Source organism: Lolium rigidum, chromosome 6, assembly GCF_022539505.1.
Source record: "Lolium rigidum isolate FL_2022 chromosome 6, APGP_CSIRO_Lrig_0.1, whole genome shotgun sequence".
NCBI lineage: Eukaryota > Viridiplantae > Streptophyta > Magnoliopsida > Poales > Poaceae > Lolium > Lolium rigidum.
The window spans coordinates 172,129,378-172,138,282 of NC_061513.1; the positions used below are offsets into that span (position 1 = coordinate 172,129,378).

General features: G+C 42.9%; 1 protein-coding gene across 1 annotated transcript in view; it reads left to right on the forward strand.

Moving 5' to 3' along the window:
* Nucleotides 1–4,509: 4,509 nt before the first annotated feature.
* LOC124663561 (homeobox-leucine zipper protein TF1-like) overlaps nucleotides 4,510–8,905 on the forward strand; it is a 26,963-nt gene continuing 22,567 nt past the window's right edge. Inside the window, exon 1 of the mRNA XM_047201250.1 lies at nucleotides 4,510–4,851. Within this exon, the coding sequence (XP_047057206.1) occupies nucleotides 4,510–4,851 (342 nt within the window). The remainder of the gene's footprint in view (nucleotides 4,852–8,905) is intronic.

Here is an 8,905-nt window from a genome sequence, read left to right on the forward strand (position 1 = left end):
GCTCTACATGATCAAGATCATCCTTATGTAATGCTACATGTTGTGTTTACTGGGATCCGATGAATATTGAATACTATGTTGACATCGATTATATATTCTTGTCATATGTTATTTGTGATCTTGCATGCTCTCCGTTGCTAGTAGATACTATGGCCAAGTAAATGCTTGTGACTTCAAGCGGAGGTATTTATGCTCGATAGTAGGTTCATGCCTCTAGTTTTCTGGAAGAGTGACAATAACTTCTAAGATTGTAGATGTGCTATTGCTACTAGAGTGACAATAACTTCTAAGTTTTATCCAAGGGTAATTATATTGTTTACTTTACACACATTGCTTAATGCGCTAATCTGTTGCTTGCAACTTAATACTGGAAGGGGGACTATAACCGGAAGGTGGATTATTAATCATAGACGTAGTTGGATTACGGTCTATGTATTATGATGTAATGCCCAAACGAATCTCATAGTAATCATCTTGTCATGTATGGTTGGTATTCTGTCGACTGCCCAGCTGTAATTTGTTCACCCAGCATGTTATTTATCTTTATGGAGAGACACCTCTAGTGAACTGTGGACCCCAGTCCTTTCCTTTACACTGATAAATTCAGCCACTGCAATGTTGTCCTGTTTACTTTCTGCAAGCACTATTCTCTTTAGTTACTGCAAATATCTCCTTCTACTCGATACGTTTAATCCTTTGTGTTCAGTAAAACCGGTGAGATTGACAACCTCACTGTAAGTTGGGGCAAAGTATTTTGGTTGTGTTGTGTGAAGGTTCCACGTTGTTGCTGACGCCGGTAGTGCGCCCTGCCAATAGTCGACTAGCAACACTTTCGAAGTCACGTCTTTCTCCTACTCGGTCGATTAAACCTTGATTTCTTACCGAGGGAAAACTTACCGATGTGCTCATCACACCTTCCTCTTGGGGTTCCCCAACGGTGTAGACCACCATCCGGACTTTTTCCGGCGCCGTTACCGGTAACCGAAGAAAAGTTACACCATAGAGATTGCTAACTCCCACGGCAATTGCACACCATCACCTACCAGCATCCTATGTTGGATAGTAGTAAGGATCATACGACAAAGAAAAATAAGTACACATGTGATAGATGTGAAGGAACATAGAACTAAAAGGTAACATATGAACGTAATTTATCTTTTATTTACCTCTAGTCATGATATTTTGGTTCCATAACTTGATAAGTTTCCTTTAAAAGCTTCTCAATATGAATCTTCGAGATCCTTGCTAGCTCCAAGCCACTATAGAAATATGTAGGTATAAATTGTGCGTCAAAAAGGACAAGAGTAGCGATAAATCGTTATACATCATGTAATTCAAAGTATCTATTTATTTTTCTTTTACAATGTGAATCTCCAATGGAAAGAAACACAATGGTAAAATCACCTCTTTGTGAGCAAGGATTTTCTTGCTGAAACCATCCCGTGATTGATTTGTAAATTGGATGTCATGGCACCTCCAGAATCCTATACATAACGGAATATGCCCTTCGTAAGACCACAAGAAACAGACAGTGACGAAGCAATAAGGGCAAACAATGTTCTGTATTGGCCCAAAAAAGGATGAATTATTTTAGCTAAACTAACTGGAAAATGGCATCATTATCATTGTTCTTTGTGCTTGCTATTACACAACCTAAGCATAATCTATTCAAAGATGACAACTCACTATCCAATTTTAGAAAGTTCTGACTTTTGAGTGATACAACAATATATGTGTATTATAGTCCAAGAAGACTCTGAGAAGTAGGTTCTCAATTAACAACACTTGTACACGATTGTGTAAATGAAGAAGAGCTGTAGTGTTCCTTCCGTTTCATACATGTTGAAGGGAGAGCCTTGGCATGGGATGAAGGTTTAATTAGTCGCCACATGAGAGTGATGAAGAAGGGGTCGGATGGAAACTTCTGGTGCAAGGGAAGGGTACTGCTTTGATTACCTTCTGTAGCATCATCATCATTTAGATGCAAACAAAGATTGAATTAGGATCAAATAAAATACAATTTGCAATTTAAGAGAAGCAAGAGGAAGTGGTGATTTGGAAGGAACCAGCTTGTTGTAGATGTTGAAAGAGATATTGAGTAGGTAGGTACCAGATTGGAAACAAACCAGCCTACAACGTCCACGGAATGCAGCGCCCACCGAAGGTGAATCTGCCGCTGCCGCTACATCTGCCCTTATCCATCTCGTGACTGCACTTGTTGTTGCCGCGGGGAGTAGGCCGGCGGAGCTGCGGAGGTGGCCGTGGGACGTGGGTGCTACTCGTAGATGGAGGACGGAGCGTCTGCCGCATGGAATGATGTTGGCAGCTTTGAATCCTCGAAGGTTGTGTCTTGGAGACATAGAGAAGCAGATGCCCGGGTACCTGGAAAATGACGACAAAGTTCTTGCTTGGGTACCGGAAGCAGCATTCCTGCTTGGTGCGATGGCGGGATGTGAGCACCGGCTTGAGATGGTTGTGAGATTATTATTTTACGAGGCAAGGAAAGGTATCTTTCCTAATTGATTGCGGGGTGGAGAGATAGGAGCATAATTTTGTGATTGATATATCTTTCCTAATTTGTACCGTGAGATGGTTATGAGAATGTTTCATAGGGGCAAGGTAATACTATATCTTTCCTAATTTGTACTGTGATTGATTGATTGTATACATGATTGATTGATAAGTGCGCTGAGCAAGGGTGATATCCCACAAGTATAGGGATCGTGTGTAGCCTTTTCGATAAGTAAGAGTGTCGAACCCAACGAGGAGTTAAAGGTAGGAGAAATGTTCTCTTAAGTTCTATCAACCACTAATACAAATCTATGCATACTAAACATTTGCATTATCTAGGAAATAAAACTAGAGCAACAATACGGGTACTAGAGATAGCTTTGCATGAAATAAATAACAAGAAAGTAAAGTAAGTTGCTGCAGCAACAAAATACACTAAACTAACAGAACAATGAGTGTGGAATAGTGGTGGTAATTGTAATGCCTTTGTCCAAGTTTAATTAGCGAATAAATCAGGTTCATTGTCTTCGATGCAGTTTTCTATGTGGGAGAGGCTAAATATACATGCACTTTACTACTTGGAATTACACGTACTATATGATTGGATTGTTAGCAAGCATCCGCAAATACTAACAATGCATTAAGGTTTCCCCAAACCATAGCCTTAAGTTAATGGTCCTCTTACTCCCATACGTGCAACGTTTCGGTTCGCGTCCTCAGGTTTCCGTCACTCCGGCAGAACTTCCCCCTTCCTCTTACACATACTACAAACCCTATGATGTTTAATCCATGCGCGCACAAATATAATGGACACCAAAGGACTGCACCATATCAACATACAACTCTAATGAACCAAATACATTCAACCAAGCAATCAAAAGATAAATAGATTATACAAAGATGACATAGATCATAGGATTATAACTTATAGCATCGAACACCATGTTTACATAGGAAGGTACAGAGGTGTGTGGGAGGATGAACCACTGTATACAAGGAGGAGTTGGTTATGGAGATGGCGGTGAAGACGGTGAAGGGGGCAGCGAGAGGTGCAGGGCGGCGACGACGGTGCGGGGAGCTCATTCCCTGCCGTCGGCATCATGGGGGAGCGCCGCCCCTTAACCCCCTTCCTTCATGGTTTCTTGGGAGCCCTCCCCATGGAGATGGGATCCATGGGGGGGGGGGGCAAAAACGTGGCTTTTGGCGGCTGTAATTCGTGGGTGGAGGAGTCCCCCACGAGTTAGGTTTCCTCCCTTTATATAGCTTCTCGAATTTCTGTCACCCCATCTAGGGTTGCAGTAAATCGGGCTTTATTCGGTCGCCCGGACTCGAAATCAGTTAAACTTTATGTCTAGAACGTTCCTCGCGAAATTTTAACAACTTTTTAGTTGGGGAGTTTTCCGTTTGACGCCGTCTTCGACCCGTAACATGACCATCTTCCAAAAAAGTTCTAGGACAGATTTCTGGAAAGTCCCGATTTGACTCCAACAAGGTTTCCTCTTGTACTTTGGTAATTCCTACACGTCAAAGTGTAAACAAGAACATTGTGCACCTTTGCAACTATTAGTAGGTTAGTCTAAATAAATCATAAACTTTATATAATATAAAAACAAGTGTCAAAAGCATAATATTAGCATAAAGACATCAAAAATTATAGATACGTTATGGACGTATCAAAGGGAAGGAGAGACGACTTGCCTTGTAATTAGATCTGACGATTGGATGTTAACCGGAGATCATAAGATTATATTGTACGATCAGGATACACCAAATCTCCTTTACCAAACGCGTTATACGACCTACGCCCAACTCTAATATAATAGTATAGATCTTCATCTCCATTAATAAAAAGACACAGAGGTGTTGAATCCAATATTAGCCACACGATTGCCATCATCCAGTGCTCCAAATTACTCCAACAATGTATCAGTCGTAAGGCGTACCTCCCTATTCATTGCCGTCCATCTCCTTATTCTAACGGCTCAGATTAGGCTAATGATGAGGCAAATTTCCCACGCCCACCGCAAACACATGAAGCACGAACTCCCCACGATCTCTGTCTTCAAGATTGGAAAGAAACGGTTCCTACCCAGCGCTATCGACATGATCCCTCCCCCAACGCATCACCCCCGCTCCATCTCTCAGCTGCCGGGACATCCAATGAAGTGCCAGTACAGAAGTGTAGATGCTGCCGCTACCACCGCCGAGAGCACTCCTCTCGGCGACGACATCACCAATCCCATCGTCCGCCTCCCAGACGATCCACTCCCCACACGTATGCCACGAGCCGGATGTTGCCGCCGCCGAAGCAGTAGCAACCCGACAACACGTATAATTCAGGTAATTATTAAGTTCTCACTTCAAATTCACACAATGCTATTGATACGAGGATCCCACGTGATCCTCTCGGGTGTTTGCCCGATATTTCACAGCGAGACAATCTGGTAGTAGATACTCCCAATCACGTGCAACCTGAAGTAGAGGAACGAATCTAGCAAGCAAAGTGTAGATGAACTGCACACCTCGAACCCTAGCTTGATAATCCTTGATGAACACAAGAACCTCGCAGCTATCGTTATTGGAAATAGATAAACGACATCGCTGTCCCCGGAGGGATGCTAAACCACGAGCACAAACGAGAGTACTTAGACGAAACTTCAAACATATGCTAACCCTAAACCTTTTTTTTTGAACTTTTAACAGTAGGAAAGGCTCCTACTGCTTTTGTATTAAATCACCTTTTTGAAGGTGTAAACATGGGTAGTTACATGGGTAGAAATTTACAGGGGGATCAGGGATATGGATTACAAATTATTTGAGAAACTATGAATAAAAGGATGTAGGGTTTCCTTAATTCTATGAACTAGCATACTGAAATCAGACTTGAATCTCTTCTTCCAAGAATCCACATGAGGTGTAACATTATTAAACAGCAGGTTATTTCTCTCCTTCCAGATATTCCAGGCTGCAACAATAAAGATTTCCATGAACATAGGTCCTGTCCATTGTGATTTTCCTTGTTCAATGATCTGACATCTGCCCCCAGGTTGCTGCCATGATATGTTGAGAGTGGACCAGCATTCAGTACTGAAATCACAGTGAAAAATCAAGTGTTCAATTGTTTCCTCAGGAGGAGAAGCACACAGTAGGCAGTTATATCCAGAATTTAGAGTATAGTGTCTTCTTCTCAACATGTTTCTGGTATTGAGTCTATCTGTGAGTATGAGCCAGCAAAAAAACTTCATTTTTGATATACATTTTGTCTTCCATAACCAGGAAAAGGTGATATGTGGCTGTATCTCTCTGAAGCAATATTGATAGAAACTTTTTGGAGAATAAACATCAGAGCCCGAGACATAGGACCATTTATCATTATTACCAGTTTCCATTTGAATATGTGCCACAACGAGTTGTAGAGCTCTTGTTTCTTCCATTGCTTGAGGGGATAGAGGTAGGTGAAAGTTATCCGCCAGGCTGTTAGCCGTTAGGAATTCTTGGACTGAGGCATCCTCATTATTGACAAAAGAAAATGCTCTGGGATGTGTGTCTGAGTGGATACCATCTTCCCAATTATCTTTCCAGAATAAAGCAGTCGAACCATCGCCAATAGTGACCTTTGTGATTCCTCTGTAAATGGGAGTCAATTTGAAAATTTCTCTCCACCAAAAGGACCCACAGGGGTTCATGGCATGTGGCACTTTCCCATTGTAGTAAGAGCTCCAAATAAGGTTAACCCAGGGTGTGTCTGTTTTATTGTAGAACTTATGCAGATACTTCAGTAACAAACCCAGGGTGAGGCTAACCCTAAACCTAGCCTCACCAGCCCTGATATGAGGGGGTGGCTGGCCAGCCTAGTGGGCTTTCCTAACTTGGTTGGACATGCCCAAACCAAAACTAACTCAACTTATTAAAATTCCTAATTAGCCCACTTATGACTAGAAATATAAAATACATAAAATAAGATAACTAGCTAGGTGGAGTCTTGAAATTGGCTTCACCTCGGCCTTCATGCCCGTATCAATCCAAGTGCTCGATTCGCTGGGCACTCGAATGCACCACAAAGACCTCGCTACTATGGTTGGTGATTATTCCTGCTGCCCCATCCTTTTTGTACAATTCTGTTATTTTTCGTTTGTGATGCTAATACTTTGTCATTTGTCATTTATCCGTGCAACAGTCGCAAACTGGAAAATGTATTAAATTGCATCGCTTCACATGGAACTAAAATCTGATGAGTGGAAGGACCTAAATGTCACAACTAGCCCCCAAGAAAGAGTGCATTACGAGCAGCCACAGATGGGTGTACACCTCCTAACTCAAACTGAAGACACATGGGTAGACCTGCTAACTCAAACTTTGATCTTGTATTTTTCTAGCTATAATTTGAATCTGGAATGACCAAAAACCTCTTTGAATACCTATTGGCTATTGAGAATAAGCCTAAAACATCATCAAAGCCACTTTTTAGTGTAGCGAGTGGACTAAAAAGTACCAAAATTCCTTCTTTGAACTTTGCACAGTAAGTTTAGAGATCAAATTTTGCTAGCATTATCAGGACAACAATCATTCTAGAAATAAATATAGTTCCTTTCACAACACCAGGGTTTTCTTAATAATTCAATGGCTGACATAGGCATCCCCAATGGGCCTGCCGAAGATAGTACCCGGGGTTTACTGAAGGCCCACGACTCGAAGAATAAGAAGAATCGGAAGCCCAAGTTGTTATTAAGGAAAGCTAGAGTTGTATTAGGAGATAATATTTGTAATCCTACGGGATGAGTTGGAAACCCTCCCGGACTCTATAACTTGTACAATACGAATCCCTCGGCTCCACCTCCTATATAAGGGGGAGTCGAGGGACAAAAAAAGCATCGAATCATTGTCTCTCAAACCCTAGTTTTCATAATCGTCAAGTACTTTTCGGCTGAAACCTTCGAGATCTACTTGCCCTCTACTTCCAACTAAACCCTAGTCTACAACCCGTAGGCATTGATAAGTTAATCCCTTGTCAATTGGCGCCATCTGTGGGAATTAGAGGCGTCAAGGATCTGATCTCGATGGCACGTTCAAGATCGTCGACTTCATCAACTGCAAGCAACGCAATGGATCGAGGTAAACAGATCGCAACTTGTTCTGTCGATTTTGTTCCTCACCCGCCCTCCCGTTTGGATGCATATGCCTATCTGGAGGAGCCTATGGAGATGACGTTCGGAAGATTCCACTTTCGCGTCGAGAAAGAGGGAGCGTATCGTCTCGAAATTCCGATCTCGTCGGGATTGTCGGCGGTCGATTCCGATTTTTCGAACTCAACATCGTCAATCGAGTCAGGCGAAGAGGAGACTTCATCGCCACGCTTCATCAGCACCAGGGCAAGCGAAAAGCTCGCCAAGATCTTCAGCGACATGTCCTTTGAGTCATCCGCGGACTCCTATATAAGCGATTACTCGAGCAGTGTCGACAACTTTAACTTCATCGACAAATCCACTACAGTGGGCAAAGTCTTCACCAATCTTTATGATGGTGTCACCAAACATAGCACAGATCTGAATACAAAGTACCATCAGATTTATGATATCGGAGAGCCAAGCCGTGATCAGGAGGAAACATCTGAGGCTTTCGACGATTTGGGAAATCCATACGTCGATCCCTCTAATTTACGACAAGGTCTAGGCAATAAATATGTCGGACCTGAGCCTCGTGATAGAGTTCAATTCGCGCAAGCAGCATGGGATAGAGCCGCAAGAGCTATGGACGGCTCAGAACTAATGGCCACAACAGCCACGCCAGAAGAGTTGCAAGCATATCAATATAGGCTCGCACGAGCTGCAAGGGAGTTAGAAAAACAGACAGCTGCTCTGAACAGAAGAAAGGAGGCAGCCTCCGCATCAAGCGGGCGAAGAGCGGAGTTAAGTAGACAATCCGGAACTTCGGGAGATAGCCACGGGAAGCTCGGAACGCGAGCAAGATCAAGGCTGCAAAACATACCCGAAGGAGAAAGAGAGCACTTGGTTCAAAACCTCGACATGTCTTTTATGTCGATAGACACGAGAGGGAACATCATCCCCAAGACACCGTAAGCCGGGTATATGGCGACATAGGCCTTTATCCTTGCATCCAGGCCACCTCCAGGAGATCCAAGGGAGGCACTGTACAACATGGCAATGGCAGGAGTCGGAGCCATGGGAACGGCGTTTGCATCAACACCTTGATACGTCCAAAATGTATCTACTTTCCCGAACACTTTTGCTATTGTTTTGCCTCTAATTTGTGTATTTTGGATGCAACTAACACGGACTAACGCTGTTTTCAGCAGAACTGTTCTGGAGTCTCGTTTTTGTGCGTAAATCCAACTTTCGGGAAAAACCTCGGAATTTATGCGAAGGTCCTATTTTCC